The 27,706-nt window shown below is 43.7% G+C and overlaps 1 protein-coding gene across 3 annotated transcripts in view; it reads right to left on the reverse strand.

Moving 5' to 3' along the window:
* Nucleotides 1-22,342: 22,342 nt before the first annotated feature.
* Nucleotides 22,343-27,706, reverse strand: part of HDGFL2 (HDGF like 2) — an 85,507-nt gene continuing 80,143 nt past the window's right edge. For all 3 annotated transcript variants that reach the window (XR_004540430.1, XM_033956254.1, XM_033956253.1), the window contains one exon: nt 22,343-22,729. Coding sequence is in view for 2 of the 3 variants with exons in the window: in XM_033956254.1 (XP_033812145.1) it covers nt 22,630-22,729 (100 nt within the window). In the remaining variant the exon portion in view is untranslated. The remainder of the gene's footprint in view (nt 22,730-27,706) is intronic.

Consider the following 27,706-nt stretch of genomic DNA (forward strand, 5'->3'; position numbering starts at 1 on the left):
CATCATTGTCCCTCTCTATTTCTCTGCTGACCCCTTCCCATCATCAATACTTTCTCATGCCTCTCTCTCCCCTTCCCCTCCTCTAATCTCCCTGCCAGCTGTTTCCTTCCTTTTTTCCTTCTCCCTTCCCTCCTCCTCCTGTCCAGCAGTAACTCTCTTCCCTTCCTCCCCTCCCAGCAGCATCTCTCCTTCTCCCTCTCCAGTAGCACCTGTTCCTTTTTTTCCCTTGCCCAGCAGCTTCCCAGACTCCAATAGTGGCTTTCTCCCCTCCCAGCAGCTCTTCTTACTTCCCAGCGCAGTGATTCAGGAAGGCAGCCTCAGGTCCTCTTTTGGGTCGCGCTGCCTCTGAGGAAAGAGGAAGTTGCATCATCAGAGGCAGCCGCAACTCAGCAAAAGCCCCAAGACTGCCTTCGTGAATCGCTGCGCTGGGAAGTAAGGAGAGCTGCAGAGGTGAGAAAGCCACTGTCGGAGGCTCCCCATGATCTCTCCTGCCCAGCGTGGACAAGCTAAAAATATCTCGTCGATCTTGCTGGCCCTGCGCGGACTTGCAGGAAATTTAACTTAATCAATCTCGCTGGTCCTGCGCGGACCGGCAGAAATTTCCTGCGGATCGGCACCGGTCCGGCGGTTGAAGAACAGTGCCCTAGTGTACTCATTCTACTCCACTCAGGATTTTGTAGACTTCAATCATATCTCCCCTCAACCTTCTCTTTTCCAAGCTGAAGACCCCTAACCTTTTTAGTCTTTCCTCATTTTGCTCCATTCATTGCCACTATAAAAACCCTCTGATTTGTTGAAGATTTCAGATTATCTATACCCTCAGTCTTTTGTTCTCATCTTGAGTCTAAATTGAAGCCTCTTTGATTGTAACCATAGAAGGGGGATATATCAAATCTCAGCCCTTTCCTTTCTCTTATATGAAATTCAGGTGCAAGCTCAAACTCCACATATTTACCCAATCTTTTAAGCGAAGCTGGGACACAATAGCTATTTGCTAGGAGGCAAAGCTAGCCCTCTGCTTATTTCTATTTCCTTTCTGTTACCTTAAGACTGTTACTCCCTGTCTGCCCTATGCCTTCCTTTTCTAATGCAATACCAAAGTACACTGCCAGAGACTTAATGCAAGAGGAACGGAAGCTAGCACACAAAGTGAAGTTGCTTACTTAGAAACTTAGAAATATGATGGCAGATAAAGGCCAAATGGCCCATCCAGTCTGCCCATCTGCAGTAACCATTATCTCTTCCTCTCTCTAAGAGATCCCCGTGCCTATCCCAGGCTTTCTTGAAATCAGACACAGTCTCTGTCTCCACCACCTTTACCAGATTGTTCCATGCATCTACCACCCTTTCTGTAAAAAATATTTCCTTAGATTACTCCTGAGCCTATCACCTCTTAACTTCATCCTATGCCCTCTCATTCCAGAGCTTCCTTTCAAATGAGATTCGACTCATGCGCATTTATGCTGCATAGGTATTTAAATGTCTCTATCATATCTCCCCTCTCCCGCCTTTCCTCCAAAGTATACAGATTGAGATCTCCAAGTCTGTCCCCATATGCCTTATGACGAAGAACACCAACCATTTTAATAGCCTTCCTCTGGACCGACTGCATCCATTTTATATCTTTTTGAAGATGCGGTCTCCAGAATTGTACACAATATTCTAAATGAGGTTTCACCAGTCTTATACAGGGGCATCATTAACTCCTTTTCCCTACTGGCCATACCTCCCCCCTATATACCCTAGCATCCTTCTAGCTTTCGCCATCACCTTTTCAACCTGTTTGGCCACCTTAAGATCATCACATACAATCACACCCAAGTCAAGTTTCAAGTTTTATTTGTTCTTAATGAATCGCCTATTTAAATTGCTAAGCGATGTACAACATAATACATGGGTTTTTGCAACCCAAATGCATGACCTTGCATTTCTTAGCATTAAATTTTAGCTGCCAAATTTCAGACCATTCTTCAAGCTTCACCAGGTCTTTTTTTCATGTTATTCACACCAACCTGGGTGTCTACTCTATTGCAGATTTTGGTATTATCCGCAAAGAGGCAAATCTTACCCAACAACCCTGCAGCAATATCATTTATAAAAATGTTAAAAAGAACAGCTCCAAGAACAGAACCTTGAGGCACACCATTGGTAAAGCACAGTTACTTACTGTAACATGTGTTATCTAGGGACAGCAGGCAGATATTCTCACATGTGGGTGACGTCATCCACGGAGCCCCGGTACAAACAGCTTTAAAAGTGCATCGCCACTTTAAGAACTTGAGAAAGTTTGCAAACTGCCTGCACTGTGCATGTGCGAGTGCCTTCCCACCTGACTCCGCTTGCGCTCCTGTTTTTAGTTTTCTGCGGAGCTAAGTCATGTTTTTTGAACGTTGTTCAATTTTTGCCTTCCTGCTCACGCGTATTTTTTCTTCATATTTTAGATATGTGTTATATTTGTGTTTTTAAAAAAAACTGTGTAGGATATTCTTTTCTTCGCTGTTTTCACCTCACAGGCTTCACCTGTCAAGGTCCTTCTTGTTTTCCTCAGCCATTAAATACCATTTGGCTGAGGCAGTTTTTCTGTCGATGTCCCGGCCACTGACTGGGTTTAAAAAGTGTTGTAGTTGCCATCGTCAAATTTCTGTCGTATAGTTGGTGCTTACAGTGTCTTGGCCCAGAACACAGTTTCAAATCCTGCATGCGGTGTTCTACTCTGCAAACGCACAATTAAGAGTCAAAAGCTCCAACAAGAAAAGTTGTTTGGCACTGCTATGGACACCGAGATCCATCCCTTTCCTCAGAGTGATCTCCATTGATCACTATCCTCTGTCGCCTTCCACTCAACTGGTTCTTGACCCAGCCTATCACTTTGGGACCCATCCTGAGGGCACTCAGTTTATTTATTAGATGTCTGTGTGGAACACGGTCAAAGGTTTTGCAAAAATCTAAATACACCACATCTAGTACGCTCCCTCTACCCAATTCTCTGGTTACTTAGTCAAATAAATTGATCAGATTTGTCTGACAAGACCTACCTTTAGTGAATCCATGTTGCCTCCAGTCCTGTAATACACAGGATTCCAGAAACTTCACCATTCTCTGTTTTAATAGCACTTCCATTAATTTGCATACCACAGAAGTCAGACTTTCCAGCCTGTAATTCCCTACTTCTTCCTTCCACTTTTGTGGAAAGGGACCACATCCACCCTTCTCCAGTCCTCCGGTGCCACTCCCGACTCTAGAGACTCATTGAAAAGGTCAGTCAGCGGAGCCACCAGAACTTCCCTAAGTTCCTTCAGCACCTTCAGATATACACCATCTGGCCCCATTGCTTTGTCTACTTTTATTTTAGCTAGCTCCTCATGAACACAACCCTCTGAAAATAGATCATGGTCTACCACTCCTCCATCCCTATTCATGTTTGTCTTCTGTGGTCCCACTCCCAGCACTTCAGCTGTGAACACAGAACAGAAATATTTGTAAAGCAATTCAGCCTTTTCTTTATCAGCTTTTACATATTTCTCCTTCACCTTTGAGTCTCACAATGCTACTTTTGCACTTCTTCCTATCACTAAAATATCTAAAATAAAATAACTTGTCTCCCCTTTTTACTGTTTTCTTCCATTGCATCTTTGCTTTCCTGATTACACGACTAGCTTCTCTTAACTTTTCCAGATATTTTTGCCTGTCTTTCTCTTTCTGTGATCTTTTGTAGTTTATGAAAGCTAATCTTATTCCTTACCTTCTCAGCTACTACTTTTGAGAATCAAAGCGGCCTTCTTTTCCTCTTGCTTTTACTTACTTGCCTCACATAAAGGTTTGTCATTCTTAGAATTACTTCTTTCAGTTTTGCCCACTGCATTTCCATTCCTTCCAGATGTTCCCAGACAATTTCTTGACACAATCCCCCATTCGAACAAAGTTAGTTTTTTTTAAAGTCTAGAACCATTTCTTTTGAATGAGCCCTCTCTAAACCCTTCTTAATATTAAACTGTACCATGTAGTGATCACTGGATGCCCGATCACTCACGTGAACATCAGAAACACTTTCCCCATTTGTAAGCACTGTCCAGCATGACCCCTTCCCACGTGGGTTCCATTACCAACTTCTGGGACAGTTCTCCTTGTAGAGAATCCAGGATCTCCCTACTTCTAGAAGACCCCACAATAGGGATACTCAACATCCAGCATGTTAAAATCGCCTATTAGTAATACTTCCCCTTTTTTAGATATATTCTGAATGTCCACAATTAAATCTCTGTCCATTTCTTCTGTCTGTGAAGGAGGCCTATATATCACACCAATGTAAATATATTCACCATTCCCTCTTTCCAAATTGATTCACAGTGCCTCTTCTTTGCCCTGCAGATCCTGCAACTGTATGGCTTTAATATGATCTTTAACATATAATGTTACTCCCCTCCTTTCTTCCTACCCTGACTTTCCTGAACAGATTATAGCCTGGTATAACTACATACCAGTCATGGTTCTCCATGAACCACGTCTCCTTGATTGCCACTATATCCAATTCATCTTCTTCCAACTTAACTTCTAGATCCAGAATCTTGTTTCCCATACTTCAAGCATTAGTATATACTGCTTTCCAGACATTGCCCCCTTTTCCCATCCATGTAGAACAGGGGTGTCAAACTCAATCACATTAAGGGGCCAAAATCCAAAACACAGGCTAAGACGCGGGCCAGATCCTGCCCAATCTCCGCCCCAGACCCCACCCCCATAATAATACTAATTATAACACCAATTTTTCCATTCATTTTTCATTTATACACAGTATAATCTTATTAACACATAATGGTAATGGTTAACCACAAAATTAAACTACACAAAATACACTGCTTGCTTCTCAACATTCATTCCTACCAGAACACAGACCCTTATGCAAATACGGGACCAAAAACTAAAAGTACTAATATATTTTTTTTTTAAAAACACCCTAAGATTCAAGATTCTGCATGCAGTAAAACCCCCCGAGAAAAAGAAACAAATGTATTTCTTCCTGAGCAGTGCAAAAGATAAACAGAAGATTAAAATGCTCAAAACTGACAATTCAAACTTGAAAATAAAACCATTTCCCCTACCTTTGTTGTCTCCCTCCCTCCATGCTGTGCCTCCCTCCGACGGGTGTCTAACCTTCTGGCCGGCTCCTATCTGGCCGTTTTATGCAGCCCACGGTCCGATGCCCCCCCGGTGTCATCTTGTGGCCGACTCCATCCTCCTCACAGCCATAGTGTGCATGGAGCCATGTGCAGCGGCTCCTTGTGCATCCTGCACCTGAACCCTTCTTTCAGACGTCGCAACGTCAGAGGAAATGCTTCTGGATGAGGTGTGAGATGCATGAGGAGCCACTACACACGGCTCTGAGCACATTACAGCTGTGAGGGGGAGGGAGCCGGCCACGAGGTAAAACTAGGGGCATCGGACTGCGGGCCGCATAAAACGACCAGGCGGGCCAGATTTGCCCCACGAGCCTTCAGTTTGATACCTGTGGTGTAGAGGTATTCGGTTCATAGACAACAACGCGGAAGACAAAGGCGCACGCCGACAACTGAGCGCAAGACGGAGGCGCGCACCAAAGAAAATTACTGTTTTTAGGGGCTCCGACGGGGGGTTTTGTTGGGGAGCACCCCCAGTTTACTTAATACAAATCGCGCCGGCGTTGTGGGGGGTTGTAATCCCCCACATTTTACTGTAAACTTCACTTTTTCCCTAAAAACAGGGAAAAAGTGAAGTTTTCAGTAAAATGTGGGGATTACAACCCCCCAAACCCCCCACAACGCTCCCACAACGCGGCGCGATCTGTATTAAGTAAAGTGGGGGGTTCCCCCCCATGCCCCCCCATCGGAGCCCTAAAAACAGTAATTTTCTTCGGCGCGTGCCTCCGCGCTGTGCTCAAATGTCTGCTCACGCCTTTGTCCCGGCGCGCTTTTGACCTGACACCGAGGTATTCAGTGATCTACTTACCTAAGGGCTTATACTCACCCAGGGGCTTTGATCACCCTTGCCCCATCACTTAGAACATAAGAAGTTGCCTCCGCTGAGTCAGACCAGAGGTCCATCGCGCCCAGCGGTCCGCTCCCGCGGCGGTCCATCAGGCCCATTGCCTGAGCAGTGGTCCTTGACTATTTTTATAATCTATCTCTACTCCTATCCCTATCCTTAATTCTTATCTGTACCCCTCAATTCCCTTGTTCTCTAGGAACCTATCCAAACCTTCTTTGAAACCATGTAACTTGTTCTGGCTTATCACAGCTTCTGGAAGTGCGTTCCACATATCCACCACCCTCTGGGTGAAAAAGTACTTCCTAGCGTTTGTTCTAAACCTGTCTCCTTTCAATTTCTCTGAGTGCCCCCTTGTACTTGTGCTTCCCCATAATCTGAAAAATCTGTCCCTGTCCACTTTTTCTATGCCCTTCAGGATCTTGAAGGTTTATATCATGTCTCCTCTAAGTCTCCACTTCTCAAGGGAGAATAGCCCCAGCTTTTTTAGCCTGTCAGTATATGAGAGGTTTTCCATACCCTTTATCAGTTTAGTTGCTCTTCTCTGGACTCCCTCGAGTATTGCCATGTCTTTCTTGAGGTGCGGTGACCAATACTGGACACAGTACTCCAGATGTGGGCGCACCATTGCGCGATAAAGTGGCAGGATGACTTCCTTTGTCCTGGCCGTGATGCCCTTCTTAATGATTCCAAGCATTTTGTTTGCTTTCCTTGAGGCTGTGGCGCATTGTGCCGATGCCTTCAGTGTTGTATCAACCATTACTCCCAGGTCTCTTTCAAGGTTACTTACCCCCAGCAGAGATCCCCCCATTTTGTAGCTGAACATCGGGTTCTTTTTTCCTACATGCATGACCTTACACTTCCCTATGTTAAAACTCATTTGCCACTGTTATGCCACTAATTTCTGACAGGTGGAATGATCAGTAACACTCAGGAAAGCACCCAGACAATATAAAGCATAAACAATAACACTTTATTATACACATATAAGAATTAAATATAAATTATCCTCACCTTGACCCCAGACCCCATCCTCACTATTGTGAACCCCTACAATAGATGGATGGAAAGACCAAAGGACTGTCCCGTGAGACGTGGCCAACCGTCATGGATTCTACTGTCAGGGTCAGAATCCCGGTCTTATATAGGATGCACACTGCGGAGTTCATAGTAAAAGCATAAACAGCTGGTCCTGCTGTTACAATTAGTCCTGCTCTTTGGTTCTGTGTTTTGACAATACCCAGGTCAGGATGTCAGAAGGAGGTGTTTGCAGAAATTGTTTTCCCATGAGACTGGTTTCACTGTCCCTTTGAAGATCAAGGAGGTTAGGATGTTTACTGTCCCTTTCTTTTTGATGTAGTTTCCCATCTGTCTTTACTGAGGTTATTTGAGCGGCAAGGAGGTGTTGTATCCAGTTGTCATTCAAATAAAGGAAGTCAGGATAGGTGTTGCACTGTCTCTTTGATGCTATCAAGAAGGTGTTACAGAGGCCATCTGTCCTTTTGGTGTGATCAAAGAAGTCAGATCAAAGAGGTTAGGATCTACAATAAGCAATGTTATTGTAGAGACCATCTGGTCTAGGGGGGTCAGGAGTTCAGGTCAGCAGATTTGAGAATACATATTAGTAAACAAACTTATCAGTAATATGCTGGGTCAGCAGACTTGAGAATACATAAACAAAATTATCAGTAATATGCTGGGGCATAACTGGCATAACATTCCACCCTTGGATTCTTAAGTCTGTTCCCATAAAAAGTCCTCCTAATAGCTAAACATCTTTTGTGCCATATCACAGCCTCTAGTAATAGCATCCCACCCATGGAGTGCAGTGGTAGCTTCAATATAATCTGCCACAGAATGCAAGTTATTATTTCAAAATTCAGTTGCTCACTGCAACACATTAACATTCTGTAAACATACTGAAAAGGGAGCTTGACTAGCAGGAATCACAAGTTCAACAGTACTAAGGACACATTGTTTCATTTCAAAATTTACACCATTTTCTATCTAAGGGTACAGAATGTGATGTGGTTTTTAAATCAATGCGATAAAGTTAATTCTTTGTGATATCATTAACGACATGTAACATTAACTGATCATATCATAGCGTTAGTTCATAATTATGTACAGTATTTGTCACCCATTCACCTTCCCTTCTAAATACATCTGCTACTCTGGAGCCAAAATATGCTTCTTTGCCAGCCAGTATTTCAGAAACAATAGTATCTATTCTACTTTTAAGCAAAGGTAAAATGGGAAAATTAATTTTCCCTTCATAATTTATTTCCTTATGTGCTAAACCTGGTGTCCTTGCATTCCCTAATATTTCTTGCTAATTAGGCCTTTCACTTGAAAGTATCACGTATTGGGAATCATGAAAATTAATAATCTTATTAATATTATATTTGTGCTCTTACTCATGGCATACATTTAGGGTAGCTTCATATTCACCATCGATCACTGCAGTTATCTGGTATCCTGTTTTTCTTAGCAGCTTTGGTTAGGGTCTGGCTATGCTCCGGTTTCAATAGGCTTGCTATGTCACTCACATGCCTTCACTCATGTAAGTTTTGGGCACCACCTCCAGAGACCAGCCCTAATGTGAAGTGGCAGGATATAGGCTCACTTCTATTCCCCAGTTGGTGCCACATAACAGCCTCATGGCACGGCACTGTATATCTGGTTGCGTCTTCATCTTCTCGGTCTGGTGAAATTTTCTCTTAACCCAGCATGTTAGCCAAATCATCAGAATGAGAGAGCAGAGCTGACCAATTTTATCACAAAAGGATGAAAGTCTATATGGAATAACATTTCCCAGTACGTGATTTTTCAAGGAAAATATTTCCTTATGATTGTTTATCTTCAATGCTTTAATTACATTAAACCCCCCTAGTGGTAAAAGAGAGTATAAGAGAAAAAGGAGAAAAACCACTTTCTGTACAGAAGGTGATAACATGTGACACAATACTTGTGTGTAAAGTAGTATTTGTGTGAGATGAGAGAAACAACATTAATGCACTTAAAGGTAGTCTGTAGGACATTCAGAAAATACACCTTTTTATGTTCTGGACATAATTATTATGTCATTTAAGAGAGACCATACACACGTACAGAATGTGATAACATTTGACACAATACTTGTGTGTAAGGTAGTATTTGTGTGAGATAAGAGAAACAACACTAATGCACTTAAAGGTATTCTGTAGGACATTCAGAAAATATACCTTTTTATGTTCTAGACATAATTATTATGTCATTTAAGAGAGACCATACACACGTACAGAATGTGATACCAAAATAACTTATGTCAGAGATGTGCACTGCACTGTTTATACCTGGTAAGTTAAATAAAGAGAGACCATTTTTTTTTTTTTTTTATTTAGCAAATATCAAATACCAATGAACACCATTTTACCAGGTATAAAGCTTTCTAATTATTTCTCTTCAGATATCCTTTTATAATATAACCCCTAACTAAATTATCATTGGGCTGTATAGAAACATAGAAAGATGACGGCAGAAAAGGGCCAAGGCCCATCAAGTCTGCCCACTCTATAGACCCTTTGCCCTTAAGATTAACCAATGTTTTGCCCTGACCCACGTAGGGATCCCACATGGGCGTCCCCTTTATTCCTAAAATCTGGCACGCTGCTGGCCTCGATTACCTGTGAGCCATAGCATAAAATCATTGTGAGCATGGTTTTCATAAGATACTTTCTGGTATGTGGGGGAATCTTTTTTGAAAAGGGATATGGTACCATTTGGACTAATAGAAGGGGTGGAATAAACTTTGGAAATGGCTAATGTACAATGTTGGGGTACCCCTTAAGCTAAAACAGACAACACATAACAGAAACAGACAAACACAGAGCTCCGGCATGCTTTCTTCCATCAGTAATGATTCAGGGTTGAATTTAATCTGTAAATAAGCACACTATTAATCAAAAGAGTCACAAACAAATGTGGTATCCATTGGATTCCCACTATCAGGTCACATTGCTGGAAGTATTTTAAATGTGGCACATTGAAATTGGTTCTCCGGACCATGTCTAGATAATAAGCTTCTAAAAGAAAGAGAGATAGAAATTTAAGTTAATTGCTCTATATAGTTTTACTGGTCTTCTTTTCTATTTTCTTCCATTTCAAAGCTCTGTCACACAATCGTAAGAGAATGCACGCAGGGAATTTTTAATCTATAAAATATACAAGAGAGGTTTACGTGCATTAGGTAAAAGACACATTTGCAAAATTACTTGGAGTGCAACTTCCTTATACTATCTAACAAAACTTTATACATTATAAAGGTCACTTAGCAATATTTCTACAGTTTAGCTTTCTCTATCACCTCTAGGCATCTGTAAGTATTTTTTGTGGTAGTCAAATTGTTCTGGACATTGCTCCACTATAGGGATAGTAAAAATGCAAGCTGTCATGTTAACCCTTTTTTGGATATCTGGCAAGGAATCCCATAGATTAATCCCATATTGGTAATTGTCCAATTTTAAAATTTGTAAAATTTTTTCTTCCTGCTTGTATAATTTTCCTCCCAATCCTGATATTTATATTCCTACACCCCAGCGTCCACTACAGCTTGTACCTGTTGCTCCCCAGGTTACTACTAAATATTTATCTCTACCTGCGGACACTGTTCTAATTTGGTCCAGGCACACACTGAGGCTCGGCATTCACATTATTGATTCTCCCAACACTTCCACCCTTTTAAATCAGGATAAAGAATGGAAGCAGTTTCCTCAGGGGGAGCCGTTGGCACCCTCTCTCCTTTGTTTACGTGTGCTTGAGGCATAGATTTCTTTCCCAGTCCTCTACTTTTATACATTCCCCATAATGTCCTTGTATTTTTTCCATCTATTTCTTCCCTCTTTACACCATCTTTTATTAATGCCAAAAACATATTCCTCCGAGACACCCGCTTAGCCCTGTTTGAATTGGATTGTCCTGTTCTCTTTTTATCAAAAGTATTTTGAGGTCCCCAGTCCCCCCGATTTCCTAACTGTCGGATCGCTTCTAAGGCTTCCAAATAGTCCTGTCTATTTGATTGATCAACAAAGTTATCTTTACCTGTTTGTATGCTGGTGCAGCATACTTAATCATTTTATTTCTCATGGACTCAGTAAAAGGTAATGACATATATGTGTCAGCGTGACCTATTACTAAGGCTGCCTTCATAGACTCCTCCTTAATTCTCATTTGAGCATCTTTTAATGTATACCAAATCTTATCATTTGAGGGCCAATCAGATTCAAGTGGATATCGCCTCGTGTCACCCCTACTAATTATCTCTAATAAAGACCATTGGGCATTTTTTGCAGGATAAGGATCCTCCCGTAACGCATTTTGTACTGCTATTTCTTGACTAATTTGAACAAATTTAGGGGCATCTGTGGCATCCCACATAATCCCTGCTGCGCCCATCTCCTGTACCCGAATTACCCATGGCATTAGTGGTTCCCCAGGCTGCTGTGTAAAGCGTGCCATCGTATCCATGACTTCGTGCTGAGTAAAGTCTTCCACAACATCATTTCTCCTCACTGGCTTTGCTTCTGAACTATCTGCCTGCGTTCCTTCAATACATATATCCTCCTTACTGTTATTAAAATTTGAATCACAAATTTCCCCATCCCGTTTGTTTGGATTCCAATTATCCGGCAGATGATAATTTAAGATTTTAACTTTTCTGTAACTCACTTTCCGCCTCCGTTTTTTGTATTTATATTGTGCATATCGCACGGCCTTATCCATTAACAACTTATTCTGACATTGCAGCATTCCAAAGGCATGCAGTTGATTACACCTATTCTTTTCCAGCTCTCCTGATTTCAATTGTAATTCCTGTTTAGCTTCATGCAAATTCCTCCAGTCTGACAAAATCATCCTTCCTTGTCTAGAAATTACTTCTTGCTCTTCTCCTTTTGAGATTTTCACCTTTTGTAAGGAGGCACATAATTCATGTGGATCCCCACTTCCAAAAGTACAGGATTCACACAATCCTGCTTCTACAGACCACTCAGTGGCCATTAATTTTCCCATAATTTCATTCCCATTTGGAATGGAGGGATTGGGAGCCTGCTCCTCCACCCCTTGTTTTCTAGTTAACTTTCCTGACAACATGATTACCCCACTTCCTGGTACCAATTTGTTATGCCACTAATTTCTGACAGGTGGAATGATCAGTAACATTCAGGAAAGCACCCAGACAATATAAAGCATAAACAATAACACTTTATTATACACATATAAGAATTAAATATAAATTATCCTCACCTTGACCCCAGACCCCATCCTCACTATTGTGAACCCCTACAATAGATGGATGGAAAGACCAAAGGACTGTCCCGTGAGACGTGGCCAACCGTCATGGATTCTACTGTCAGGGTCAGAATCCCGGTCTTATATAGGATGCACACTGCGGAGTTCATAGTAAAAGCATAAACAGCTGGTCCTGCTGTTACAATTAGTCCTGCTCTTTGGTTCTGTGTTTTGACAATACCCAGGTCAGGATGTCAGAAGGAGGTGTTTGCAGAAATTGTTTTCCCATGAGACTGGTTTCACTGTCCCTTTGAAGATCAAGGAGGTTAGGATGTTTACTGTCCCTTTCTTTTTGATGTAGTTTCCCATCTGTCTTTACTGAGGTTATTTGAGCGGCAAGGAGGTGTTGTATCCAGTTGTCATTCAAATAAAGGAAGTCAGGATAGGTGTTGCACTGTCTCTTTGATGCTATCAAGAAGGTGTTACAGAGGCCATCTGTCCTTTTGGTGTGATCAAAGAAGTCAGATCAAAGAGGTTAGGATCTACAATAAGCAATGTTATTGTAGAGACCATCTGGTCTAGGGGGGTCAGGAGTTCAGGTCAGCAGATTTGAGAATACATATTAGTAAACAAACTTATCAGTAATATGCTGGGTCAGCAGACTTGAGAATACATAAACAAAATTATCAGTAATATGCTGGGGCATAACTGGCATAACAGCCACTTATTGGCCCACTCTTCCAGTGTCGTCAGATCCTTTTGGAGATTTTCGCAGTCTTCCGTTGTTTCAACCCTGCTGTATAGTTTGGTGTCGTCTGCAAATTTAATAACCTCGCATTTTGTTCCCACCTCCAGGTCATTTATAAATATATTGAAAAGGAGCGGTCCCAACACCGACCTCTGCGGCACCCCACTCGTGACCCATTTCCAATCTGAATAGTAACCCTTCACTCCAACCCTCTGTTTTCTGCCTGCCAGCCAGTTTTTGATCCATCGGTGGACCTCCCCTTGTACCCCGTGGTTCCATAGTTTCTTAAGCAGTCTTTCGTGTGGTACCTTGTCGAAGGCCTTTTGGAAGTCAAGGTAAATGATATCTATGGATTCCCCTTTATCCACCTGTCTGTTCACCCCTTCAAAGAAGTGTAATAAGTTAGTGAGGCATGACCTACCCTTGCAGAAGCCATGCTGACTTGATTTAAGCTGTCCATTGGCTTCGATGTGTTCACAGATGCTGTCCTTGATCAGCGCTTCCATCATCTTTCCCGGGACCGAGGTCAAGCTCACCGGCCTGTAGTTTCCCGGGTCGCCCCTCGAACCCTTCTTGAAGATTGGCGTGACATTTGCTATTTTCCAGTCCTCTGGGATCTCTCCAGTTTTTAAGGATAGGTTGCATATTTGTCGAAGTGGCTCTGCTATTTCGTTCCTCAGTTCCTTGAGTACCCTTGTGTGAAAGCCGTCTGGACCTGGTGATTTGTCGCTCTTTCGCCTGTCTATCTGCCTGAGGACATCCTCTTGGCTTACCTCTAGTTGGGCCAGCTTATCTTCCTGATCACCATTTACGATCTCTTCTGGCTCCGGAATGTTGGTTGTGTCCTCCCTCGTGAAGACTGACATGAAGAACTCATTTAACTTGTCAGCCATCTCTTTTTTCTCTTTTACCACTCCCTTTCTGTCTCCATCGTCCAAGGGTCCCACTTCCTCCCTTGCTGGTTGCTTCCCCTTAACGTATCTGAAGAACGATTTGAAGTTTGTTGCTTCCACCGCTAATTTCTCTTCATATTCTCTTTTTGCTTTCCTAACCACTCGGTGGCACTCTTTCTGGTGTTTTTTATGCTCCTTTAGATTGTTCTTTGATTGATCCTTTTTCCATTTGCTGAACGATGCTTTCTTGTCACTTATCGCCTTCCTCACTGCATTTGTTATCCACACTGGGTTTTTCGTTCTGTTTTTTTTTTTTTGCACCCTTTCCTGAACTTGGGGACGCACAGGTTCTGTGCTTTATGTACCACGCCCTTGAGTAGGGTCCAGGCTTCTAGCTTAAAACCCTCTTCAGTAGATTAACCAGTCTGCTAACAAAGACACTTCTTCCCTTCTTTGATAGATATACACTATCCCTATTCAGCAGCCCTTGGAAAATCATCCCATGGTCCAGGTAGCCAAAACGCTCTTGACGCCACCATCCACGTAGCCACGCATTCATCTCCAGGATGCAAGCTTCTCTGCCCTGACCTTTATCCTCGACAGGAAGAGTGGACGAGAATACCACCTGGGCACCTGTCTGCTTTATCTTCTCTCCCACAGTTGCTTTTAATACATTCACAGGGGTACCTGGCAGTATTGTTATTGCCAACATGGATGAGTAGCATCGGATGAGTCTCGGGAAGCTCTCCGTAACATCTTGGATTTTGACACCAGGCAGACAGCATACCTCTCATGACATCATGTCTGGTCTGCAGATGGATGCTTCTGTACCCCTCAGAAAGGAATCGCCAACTACCACTACCTTACGTCTCCCTAGTGGTCATGGATCCAGTAATTTATTTAATTTCAAGCTTTGGTTCTTCCCCTCCTTGGTAAGCTCTCATCTCCTCCACTTCCAGGACAGCATACTGGTTCTTCAGTTCAAGGGCAGGGGGAGTCACAGTACCAGTCTTGCAGTGTTCTGTAATCTGAGTCCAGTTATCTTCCCTCAGCATAGCCTCTTCTTCCCCACTGCTGGAAATCTTTCACACTTCACTGAACCATTTCATCAATGTACCTCTCATTCTCACGGATGCTTCTCAGTCTTGCCACCTCCTCTCTCTGTTCCTTTACTTCCTTCATGAGAGTCAAGCTGAAGACAGCTTGCACATGGAACCACTCCTTCTGCCTGTGTAACTTATAATAGGTTTTTTTCATAGTCAGCAATGGAAAGCAGCCACACTCCAGGTGATGTCACTGACAGCCTTTTCTGAGCAGGTGCAGTTCTTTGCATTGCTTCAGTCTGCTCCCTCCCCATCAGTGTGTACTAACATAGATAAGAAATTGTCTTCCTTTTTTTTCAGGAGCTAATAGGAGGTACAGCATAAAGGCATTTCCCTGTTAACTGCAGAGACCTCCTGTTACAGATAAGCAACTTTACTTTTCTTTAATAGTAGCTAGGGGAATGTAGGCACACTCTAGGTGAGTCCCAAGGTGAGGGTCACCCTGATGTGATTTTTTTTCCCTCCATATGTATATATATATATATATATATATTTTTTTTTTTTTTTTAGCCTGATAGTGTGAAGAAACGTGGAGGAGGAAAATCTATCTGTACCAGGCAAAATACTGCATGCCCAAAGTCTACATCTTGAACTGAAGATGAATGAAGACAATAATGCATACTGAGGATATGTACTGAAGCTCTGGTTGTGGCTTTGCAGATGTTCAAATTGTAGACAGACTTGGAGTTTACAAGGAGTTGATTTGAGAGGTATAGCATTATGAAAAGCAGTATAAAATCCAATTAAATGGGGTTTGCTGGAAGCAGGAGTGCCTGCATTTATTGGCAGAAAAATGACAATAAGATGGGAATAGTTTTAGTGTGATGAAGGTAGTAAACAGGACTAATCGCAAAGTAAGATATATACAGAAATTTTTGCTGCAGAGTCATGTTTTAAGTAAAACTTGCTCTAAAACAGAGCTACTCAGTTCCGGTCCTTGAGGTTCTCAGGATATCCATAACAAATATGCAGGAGAGAGATTTGACTACTAAGGAAACAGTGCATGCAAATCTCTTATGCATATTCTTTGTGGATATCCTGAAAACCTGGCCTGCATGTGGACCTTGAAGACCGGACTTGAATAGCCCTGGTCTAAGATGTGGAGAAAAACAGCTGCTTAGAACCCCTTAAAAGTAAAAAAAAATACTTGTTTCCAGCAAGCAGAGTAACAAATTGGGTTTTCACAATTACACCATCTTCCAACTCTAGGATTGACCCTTTTTAGCAACAGCACCATGGTTCTAATTTCTCTGAACACATTAATGGATCAGCAGAGCAGTAAAGCACAGTTACTTACCGTAATAGGTGTTAACCAGGGACAGCAAGCAGCTATTCTCACATATGGGTGACGTCATCGACGGAACCTAGATGCAGACGCCTCGCAAGCAGACTTGCTTGAAGAAATTCGAAGTTTCAAGTCGCCCGCATCGCGCACGCGCAAGTGCCTTCCCGCCCAGCACAGGGCGCGTCTCCTCAGTTCCAATAGCTAGCAGAGAAGCCAACCAGGGGAGGTGGGTGGATTGTGAGAATAGCTGCCTGCTGTCCGTGGATAACAACTGTTACGGTAAGTAACTGTGCTTTATCCCAGGACAAGCAGGCAGATATTCTCACATATGGGTGACCTCCAAGCTAACCAGAATGGGACGGTGGGAGTGTTGGCAATTTAGGAGAATAAATTTTGTAATACTGTTTGGCCAAACTGTCCATCCCATCTGGAGAAAGTATCCAGACAATAGTGAGAAGTGAAGGTATGAACCGAGGATCAAGTAGCAGCCTTGCAAATTTCCTCAATAGGAGTAGATCTGAGGAAAGCTACCGAAGCTGCCATAGCTCTGACTTTATGGGCTGTGACTTTACTGTGAAGGGGTAATCCAGCCTGGGCATAGCAGAAAGAGATACAAGCCACCATCCAATTGGAGATGGTACGTTTAGAAATAGGATGTCCCAACTTATTTGGATTGAAGGAAACAAAAAGTTGAGGAGTTCTGTATGGTTTGGTGCGTTCCAAGTAGAAGGCCAAAGCACGTTTACAGTCCAAAGTATGAAGAGCTGATTCTCCAGGATGAGAATGAGACTTTGGAAAAAACACTGGAAGAACGATGGATTGGTTGAGATGAAATTCTGAGACCACTTTACGTAGGAATTTCGGATGAGTACGAAGAATCACTTTGTCATGATGGAACACCATGAATGGTGGGTCAGTAACTAAAACTTGCAGCTCACTGACTTGTCGAGCAGAAGTGAGGGCAATTAGAAACACCACTTTCCAAGTGAGATACTTCAGATGAGCCTTATCAATTGGTTCAAATGGAGGCTTTATGAGTTGAGTAAGGACAACATTGAGGTCCCAAACCACAGGAGGCGGTTTGAGAGGAAGTTTGACATTGAAAAGTCCTTTCATGAATCTGGAAACCACCGGATGAGCAGAGAGGGGTTTCCCTTCAATAGGCTGATGGAAAGCCACAATTGCACTGAGATGGACTCGTATACATGTAGACTTGAGACCAGAATTGGATAAGTGCAAAAGATAGTCCAAAACAGAAGATAAGGAGGAATGCTGAGGCTCTTTATGATGAGAAAAACACCATGTAGAAAATCTAGTCCATGTTTAGTGATAGCATTGTCTAGTTGTAAGCTTTCTAGAAGCTTCTAAAACGTCTCTTATAGATTGAGAAAACTGAAGAGAGGTTATTATTGAGAGGTACCAAGCTGTCAGGTGTAGAGACTGCAGGTTGAAATGAAGCAGAGATCCTTGACTCTGTGTAAGCAGAGAAGGAAAAACGGTTAGAAGGTATGGCTCCCTGATGCTGAGTTGAAGTAGAAGGGAGTACCAAGGTTGTCTTGGCCAACGAGGAGCGATTAGAATCATGGTGGCATGATCGTTCTTCAACTTGACCAGAGTCTTGAGAATGAGAGGGAATGGAGGGAATGCATAGAGGAAGAGATTCGTCCATTCCAGAAGAAAAGCATCTGCTTCGAGGCAGTGAGGAGAATATATCCTGGAGCACAACTGAGGCAGTTTGAAGTTGTGGGGAGCCACAAAGAGGTCTATCTGAGGGGTTCCCCATTGTGAAAAAATGTGATGAAGAGGTGAGGAATGGAGAGTCCATTCGTGAGATTGTAGAAAACGACTCAAGTTGTCCGCCAAGCAATTCTTCGCCCCTTGAATGTAGACAGCTTTGAGGAAGATGTTGTGGCGGATTGCTCAGTCCCAAACCTTCAGAGCTTCTTGACAAAGGGAGGCAGATCTCGTCCCTCCTTGTTTGTTGACATAATACATGGCGACTTGGTTGTTCGTTCGGATGAGGACTACCTGGTCGCGAAGAAGATGTTGAAAAGCTTTGAGAGCTTTGAAAATCGCTCTGAGTTCCAACAGATTTATGTGACATGGACGATCCGTACTGGTCCAGTGGCCTTGAGTACGGAGACCATCGAGATGAGCGCCCCAAGCATAGGTCGAAGAGTCTGTCGTGAGGACCTTTTGATGAGGGGGCGTTTGAAAAAGTAAGCCTCTGGAAAGATTGGAAGAGAGCATCCACCAACAGAGACTTCTTGAAGGAAAGAGTGACTGAAATGTGTCGGGAAGGAGGGTCGCAAACTTGCATCCATTGAGATGCCAGTCCACTGAGGAATTCTGAGGTGAAGTCTGGCAAAAGGAGTCACGTGTACTATAGCGGCCATGTGACCCAGAAGTACCATCATGTGTCTTGCTGAGATGGAAGAGCGGGAAGACACTGTGTGACAGAGTTGTAGAAGAGCCTCCAGACGTTGTTGTGGAAGGAATGCTCTGAGTTGGACAGTGTCCAGAACAGCTCCAATGAATTGTAGAGTCTGTGAGGGCTGAAGTTGAGATTTGGGAAAGTTGATTTCGAATCCCAAACTTTGTAGGAACCAGGTAGTCCATTGGGTCGCTACAATAACCCCTTGAGATGTGGAATCTTTGATGAGCCAGTCGTCCAGGCAGGGAAATACCTGAAGACCATGGTTTCTTAGAGCTGCGGCTACCACTACCAGGCACTTGGTGAACACTCTGGGAGATGAAGCCAGGCCAAAGGGCAGCACTCTGTATTGATAATGCAGATTCCCCACCCGAAATCTGAGGTATTGACGGGAGGCCAGATGAATGGGGATATGAGTGTAGCCTCCTTGAGATCCAGAGAGCATAACCAGTTGTTCTGCTCGAGAAGGGGATAAAGAGATGCCAGAGTCAACATTCAAAACTTTTCTTTGTCTAAAAATTTGTTGAGAGCCTTGAGATCCAGAATGGGCCGCAGATCGCCCGTCTTCTTCGGAACAAGGAAGTAACGGGAGTAAAACCCCCTGTTCTGCTGTTCCAAGGGAAATGGTTCGATGGCATGGAGACGAAGCAGAGCTTGAGCTTCCTGAAGAAGAAGGGCGGTCTGGGATGGATTGGAAGGATACTCTCTTGGAGGAAGCTCTGGTGGAACTTGAGTGAAATGAAGAGAGTATCCTTCCCTGATGATGGTAAGCACCCAGAGGTCGGATGTAATTATTGTCCATCAGTTGTAAAATGATGGAGATGACCTCCTATAGGGGGAAAAGGAGACAGAGACAGAACGGTGGAGGTTATGCTCTGTTGTAAACAGTCAAAAAGGCTGAGAAGCCTTAGGTGCAGCAGAAGATTGGGGTTTCTGTTGCTTCTGAGGATGTTGCTTTTTCAGAGGAGGGCAAATATAAGGAGCCGGCTTTGGAGCAAAACGCCTTTGATAGATAAGAGCAGGGCGTGCAGGAGCTGGCTTTGGCTTAGGTCTGACTATAGAAGCAAATGATTTTTCATGGTCAGATAATTTCTTGGTGGCTGCCTCGATGGATTCATCAAAGAGGTCGTTGCCCTCACAAGGAATGTTAGCTAAGCGGTCTTGAAGGTTAGAGTCCATGTCAATGGTACGAAGACAGGCAAGACGACGCAAAGCTACAGAGCAAGCAGCCGCTTGGGCAGACAACTCGAAGGCATCATAGGATGATTGGAGGAGATCCAGATGTAATTGAGAGAAAGCAATGACTTCCTGAAACTCAAAATGCATTTGTTTATCCAAATAAGCCAAAAACTTTGGTAGAAGAGAAAGAAGAAATTCAAAGTACGTGATGAAATAAAAATTATAATTGAGGACTTTAGAGGACATCATAGCATTCTGGTAGATGCGACATCCGAATTTGTCCATAGTTTTCCCTTCCCTTTCAGGAGGAACTGTGGCATAAACCTTGGAAGGATGGGACCTCATTAAGGAGGATTCAACAAGCAGAGATTGATGAGATAACTGTGAGTTGTCAAACCCTTTGCAATGCACAGTTTTATACCTAGAATCCAATTTTCCTGGAACAGCCGGTATGGAAAAAGGTGTTTCCATGCATTGACCAAAAGTCTGATTCAAAAGCTTATGAAGTGGAAGCTTAAGACACTCTGCCGGAGGTTGAGGAAGGTGCATGACTTCTAGATACTCCTTAGAATACTTGGAGCCAGTATCCAATTGAATATCCAAGTCTACAGCCATCTGTTGCAGGAAAAACGAGAAAGATAGCTGATCTGCCAATGCTTTGCCTTGAGAAGGACTCGAGGACGTCGAGGCAGCCTGTGTTGAAAAAGAAGCTTCAGCAGGGAAAAAGGCATCAAAGGAACCTGGTGACTTGGACGAGGCAATCGAGTCCAGAACATCCTCGAGGTCCGGCATCGGAGACCTCGAACGAGGAGTCGGTGGTCTGGTTGAGGTTGGAGTAGATCGAGGCTTCGAGGAAGATGGTCTGTCATTAGAAGAAGAACGATGCCTGGAAGGATGCCTCGATGAAGGCCTCGAATGTCGGTGAGAACTGTGTCTGGAACCAGATCTCGAGGATCGAGGAGATTTCACCTCGGAGACGTAGGCAGCCGATGCCGATGTATGAATAGGACTAGAGGCTTAGATCGCAGCTCCAGAGGCTTGGTGGAGGAACCTCGATGCACTTTCAAAGACTCTGCTCCTTGTTTAGAGTGTGAGGATTCTCGTCGAGGCACTTGCAAAGAATCTACTCCTTGCTTTTCGTGCTTGGATGGCAGAGACTCTGCTCCCTGCAAAGAGTGTGTAAGTTCAGACTGGGGCAAAGGAAGCGGCTCGACCTCGCGGGAGTCTGATGAATGCCCAGGCTGGATAAGAGGAAGCAATTTGGGTCCCATATTAGTAAGGAACTGAATAAACTGCTTCTCTAACATGGTCTGGAAAGAAGCCGGCAAGGATGGATCCGCGTCTGAAACCGGACCACCTGCTTTGGTTGGAGGTTCCTTCGAGGTAGTGTGAGTGTGTTTCGACTTATGAGTCTTGGACACTTTAATCACCACCGGAGGAACTGACTGCTGAGCTATCTGACCTGAAGAAACAGGGGAAGATACAGGAGATGACATTGAAGCAAGAGCCGCTGCAAACGAGGAAGGTCTGATGAGGCTTGAGGTGGAAGCAGTAGGCGCAGGAGCCTCGATGGAAGTCGAGGCCAAAGACGCCTTCGAAGTCGAGGGATCAGTAGGAGACTCCATCTCGAAAAGCTTGTCCACCAGAATGCAACGACGCTTGAAAGCACGAGGCTTAAGTGTTTGGCAAGGCAGGCACGACCTAGGATGATGTTTCGGCTCAAGGCACTTGAGGCAGCGTCCGTGAGGGTCCGGCAGAGAGATCGCGCGCTGACACTTGCTACACCTCTTGAAGCCTGTAGCAGGCCGGGACATAGACGGAAAAATAGCCGCCGCAAAGTCAAAGACCTCGGGCTGCGGCCGAGCGGCCTGTCCCGGAAAACGAACGGAAGAAGCAAAATTTTTTAAACTTAAATAATAGAAATAAAATAAAACAGTGATTCGTGAAGGAAAAAAACACAAACCACGGTTGAGAGAAGGCACAAAGTGAACGAAGTTAAATGCAGAGAGTCAAAGACGGACTTCTCGGCTACATGGAAAACTGAGAACTGAGGAGATGCGCCCTGTGCTGGGCGGGAAGGTACTCGCGCATGCGCAGTGTGGGTGACTCGAAACTTCGAGTTTCTTCAAGCAAGTCTGCTTGCGAGGCGTCCGCATCCGGGCTCCGTCGATGACATCACCCATATGTGAGAATACCTGCCTGCTTGTCCTGGGATAATTATTTTTCCACCTATAGTGGCCTCTGTTCATTCCAACTTTTGCCAAAACCACCACACAACATGGGAAAACAGTAGCTGTCGCCATGCAGATTTCATTGGATGAAAAGTAATGAGCACCACTTATTACCGTTTTAATTTTCTCACTCCTCTTCCATCCCCATTCATAGCTGACAAAGTGTTAGACAGAAAAACCTGTGTATTGTTTCATTAAAAAAACCTTTATATTTCATCACATGTTGGTTTCATAAGATATCAGGTGGAAAAAAACTCTGAATGAGAACAAACACAGACATCACAGAGCCTCAGAGAAAAAAAAAATAACACATTCTCTGCTTCCATAGGGTAGAGGAGAAGTGGAGAGGCCAATGCAGCTTCTTATATAGAAGTTGGTACAGTAGTTTTCTGAAGCACAGGGCCTAATGGAAAGCCCACAGCACAAAAACTTGGGCCTGGGGAATACAGCAGTAGTCAAGAGTTCAGCAGTTCAGCTCTTGAGGGTGGATTCTGACTCCATGTGGACAATTTCTGGATCCAGGTCTTGCCTGTCACTGCCTGACTTTTCCATCTCAGCATCAATTTGTGTGCTATAAAAAACAGAGAAGAAAAGTAAACTAAAAAATATTCTCATATTTCGTAATTAACTGCAGCAAGTTCCTCTTATCTGAATCAGAAGAGAATTCCAAATATGTGCTACTAAATAAACAAAATCTGAAGAATATAATTTTTTTAGACAAATACCTTTAGGATTTGGGAAATGTAATAAGAGGTCCCACAATCTCTTTGATCTAATAATATTTGAGAAACTAATCAAGTCAGACATGTATTTGGGAGCTTGGCCATAAAGAATGTTAAAGATCATAACACACAACTTAAATTTAATCTGTCTCTATCTTAGTTATACATTAGAGAATGACACGGGGAAAAAATCTGTCCCCGTCACCGGCCCACCATCCTCTGCACCGCCCCGTCACCGCCGTTCCCTTCACCGCCCCGTCACCGTCACCGCCATCCCTTTCACCGCCCCGTCACCGCCACTGCCATCCCATTCACCGCCCCGTCACCGTCCCCGCTGCATCCATATAAGCCTTAGTACTGTAATATTTAGCTTATTCCTTTCTTATAAATCAAAGTTCCTGCTGCTGAACTAGAGAAAGAGATGTTCAGCTGGCAGGGCTTTGTTTATAAATTTTTATCAACACAACTAATATACTATTTTATCCTAAAGCAAAAAATAAATAAATATAATTTTTTTTTCTACCTTTGTTGTCTGGTTTCTGCTTTCCACATCTTCTCATTGAATTCCTTCCATCCACTGTGTGTCTTCTCTCTGCGTCTTCCATTTGCTGTTACTGTGCCTCTCCCTTAACCCCCCCCCCCCAATTGGTCTAGCACCCATCTTCTTCCCTCCGCTCCCGCATAGTCTGGCATCTGTCTTCTTCCCACTCTGTCTTCCACATTTCCACCCTCTTTCAATGTCTGTTCTATTCCTTTCCACCACCACCCTTCCCTCCCTCCTTTACCATCTGTTCCTTTCTACTACCCTTCAGCTCCTCTCGCGTGGCCTATCTACCTTCCTTCCTCTTATTTTCATGGCACGTTACAATGTAATTTGTGCAAGCCACTGGAGCCTGCAAGCTCGGTCCCTGTCCCATCCCCACAAACCATCTCGCTTCTGTGCTCCTATTTTCTCCATTTCTAATATCTCCCCTATGTATCTGTCATTGCCCCCCCTTGTCCATATACCATCCCCATGGCATGTCCCCTTTATGTCTCTGTCCCTATGCCCCATGCACATAATTTCCCCTCTTTCTGTTACCTTCCTGTGTCCAGATTTCCCCTATCTTCCTCTTCCATACCAGTGTGTCTCTTCTTTTCAACCCCATCTAGCTTTTTTCCCTCTTTCTTCCCCCCCCCCTGCTTCTAGCATCTGGCTCACCTGCCAGTCCTTCCCTTTCTTTCCTGCTGTGGGTTTTTCTTTCCGACTTCATCCCCTTGGCCCAGAATCCTTTTCCCTTTCACTCCCTCCTTCCAATTTGAGCCGGGAACACTAGCGATCGCACGGTCCCCGCAGCCACTACCTGCCTGCCCAATCGATCCTAGTGTTTAGCCAGCTCTCTCCCTTCTCCTCACCTTAGTTTATAGGTTTTCTTTTTCGGCGACCTGCACGCGCGGCTGCTCAGTGTTCAATCTTCTGCTCTGCTGCAACTTCCTGTTTCCGGTTGCGTCAGAGCAGAAGATCGAAACTGAGCAGCAGCAGCGGGTGCGTGGCTCTCTGATAGCGTGCGGGTCGCCGAAAAAGAAAATCTACAAACTAAGGTGAGGAGAAGGGAGAGAGCTGGCTAAACACTAGAATCGATTGGGCAGGCGGGTGTGAGCTGCGGGGACCGCGCGATCCTTCATGCCTCACTGCGGGGACAAGACCATTCACCGCCCCGCGGGCGGTGAATGGCCTTGTCCCCGTAGCGACTGCTAGTTTTCTTCCCCGTTTTCGGCGGGTGACCCACGGCTAAAATGCGGTGGCCGCGGGTAAACCGCCACCGTGTCATTCTCTATTATACATTTTGGTGGAATTCGTTATACCACATTTACAAAATGGAAAGAGTAATTGCTTTGCAGAATGGGAATTATAACAATTTTAAAAAGATCTGGGGGCCATTGGCAAATTATTGTAATGATTAGACATCATTTTTCACTGATAGTATATTTATACATGGGGGGTGGGGGGATGGTATAAATTTCTTTTTAAAGGTTAATCATTTAATAAGTTTATAATACTTATATGATATGATATATTTGATTGAAATATTTAAGGGAAGGGTGGGTGGGGAGGGTTTAATTTATGTATTTATGATGACATTAGTAAGAAATTCAAGTGATGTGTCAAAATATTTAATGATATAATATTGCGCACTTGTTGTAAGATGATAAAATGAATAAAGAATTGGTAATCTGTGTCTCTATAGGCAGCCAGTGTAACTCAATAAGTAAACTTGTCTATTTTTTTTGGCAGAAAAAAAAAAATAATAAAATCGGTCTTGATGTTCTCAAAGGTCTCTTTTAGCAATAATTTGGAACTGCCCAAAGAAACTATATTACAATAAACTAATTGAGTCAGTACAAGACTGCAAAGCCAGAATGCAGAATGAAGGATCCAAATATGTTCTAACTCTTCTCAATTTTTTTAGTAATAACTATTTTTTGATCCCACATTGATTTATAATTCTGCAAAAAAAAAAAAAAAAAAAAGAGCCCATTAATGTTACCCCTATGGTCTTCACATTTCTCTTAAACTTAAAGTTGTAATTATTAAGTCAGAGATCTGAACAGCATGTTATTAAACTATTTACAAACATCACCCTGCATCTAGCTTCAACTTTCTTCACCCCCCACCCCAACCTCCCAAAATAATTTGGCCCTGCCGCCCCCTGTAAAACTGCATTATGTCCTTTCTTAGTAGAAAGCTGAATTTTATGAAAATAAAAGCACAATATGGCAACAATAAACAGTGCTTGTACTCCCTTTGTCAGATGTTTCCCCAACAAGCAGATGAAGACAGGGAAAACAGTTTTTCCAGCGATATCATCCGCATGCTAAAGCAGCACTGAAGCCTAGGTCTAGCCACTATAACAAATATCAAAGCTGAGGTAACCAAGCAAGGAAACCAACAACGACCATCTGACACCTGGAACCTCCTCCCCCTTCCACAAGCAGAATATGACCATTACAGCAAGAGAGAATCCCCTCTTTGACAGTTACCATCTTCCCTGGAGATTTCAGGACTAATCTATCAGAACTCAAAGAAAGAAAATTAACAGAGAATTATAGATTATGTTCTTACCTTCCTAATCTTCTTTCTTTTACAAGACATGGGATTCCATATGTTAGCTGTTACTTCCCACTAGTTGTGAATCTGCACTACATCCCGAATATCATGATCATAGGGAAAGAGTGGGATGCTGACTGTATCCCTCTAAGAAGAGGGTCCACCACATGAGGGGGTCATCAGAGGCCTCTTCAAAGTGTAAAAAAGAAGACACCTGAAGAATGAGCTCCTGCAACCCTTCGAGAAAAAAGCGTACAACATAAGCGTCCTCACCAACCGGCGCCTCAGAAAAATAATTTCTATTCCAAACATCAGACCCTCCAATGGATCTGGAAAATCCTCTCCAAGATCCAAGTCCCCAGAGGAAACAGATCAGCCATAAAAGAAACCTTGTCCCAAGACACCCGAGGCCACTTGGACGATGGCTGAGGGGGCCAGATAGAGGCAACCATAGCAGGAGACTGAACGGGTTGGCTGTGGAAGGGAAAGACCCCCCAAACTGAAGCAAGACCCCCAGCCGCCTGTAAATAAGCCTTGCACATGGCTAACATAAATCAAAACTCAACAACCCCAGTGGCAGTCTAGAAATCATAGAATGAGCAGAAGACACATTTAAGACCTGTTCCTGACTCTCTAAGGAAGGTTGCCTAAGGCAGTGGGAAATGGACACATTTCCTGCAAAACTGAGGGAAGCACCATTACTAAACTGGCACCTGAAATCAAACATGGCATCGAAGCCAAACTCGACCCTGCTGCTATAGAAACGCTGCTAGCAGCCCTAGCCACAGTGACAAGGGAATCCCCAGCCTCCTCAGCGGTCTGCAAGCCTGAATCTGCAAGACTGCCGGCAGCCGAGGAAACCCCAGCGTGGGCAGCGGTGAGGTCTGGGCGTCACCAGTGCCTCCCGCAGTGTGCACGCAAAGGGGAGCTGGACATGCCGACACTCAAAGCTAGTTATCCCTCAAGGCAGCTGGAACATTTTGTGCACCCGCCAGTCGCATCCACTGCTCAGCACCCACATAAAATGCACATGCTGCTTTTTTGAAGCACTCATACTGAATGCGTCAAAAACCCACATACATCAACACCGTACAAAAATGGCAGCTTCAGGACCACTTTATACTCCATTTATTTATTGTGTCTTTTTTTTTTTTTTTAAACTTCTCACAGCTCACCAACTGTCTCAAGTTAGAGCAGACCCCACCTGGAACTCTAAACTGTACTCAGTGCCAATATAGATGGCAAGGTGTATAGTTGAGGCTCCTCTAAACACAAAAAACCTGGGGAGGTGGGGGGAGGGACTCGACCCTTTTGAGTGTGGCATCCCCAAGGTCAGAAGGACCCCCAAAGGGTTCCCCCAAGCTTTATCCGGAGAGCTAAAGGGACCAGAAAAATTCCCTAACCAGATCCAACAGGCCCAAAAACAAACGGTACAGACTGCACAATCTTACCACTCCACCTGCTGGAGACTGAGAAAAGACTGATTGTAAGAGGGACTGCACAGCCCACTTATACTATAGCCAAAGGTTAGTGTCTCAGTCTCTACCTGCTGGCAGAGGAGCATAAACCCATCTGTTTCTTTGCTGGTCTGGAGGGACGGTAAGAACTGAAGATGATGGTTATACTTGCATAGGCATATCTGAGGAGTTAAGTTTACAAAAGTGGCCTTGGCTGCAGCCAACTCCATTTTACAATTGATACCGTACCCTCCTGTATGGCACCAGTAGCCATGACCTAT

This window comes from Geotrypetes seraphini, chromosome 8 (genome assembly GCF_902459505.1).
Source record: "Geotrypetes seraphini chromosome 8, aGeoSer1.1, whole genome shotgun sequence".
Classification (NCBI taxonomy): domain Eukaryota; kingdom Metazoa; phylum Chordata; class Amphibia; order Gymnophiona; family Dermophiidae; genus Geotrypetes; species Geotrypetes seraphini.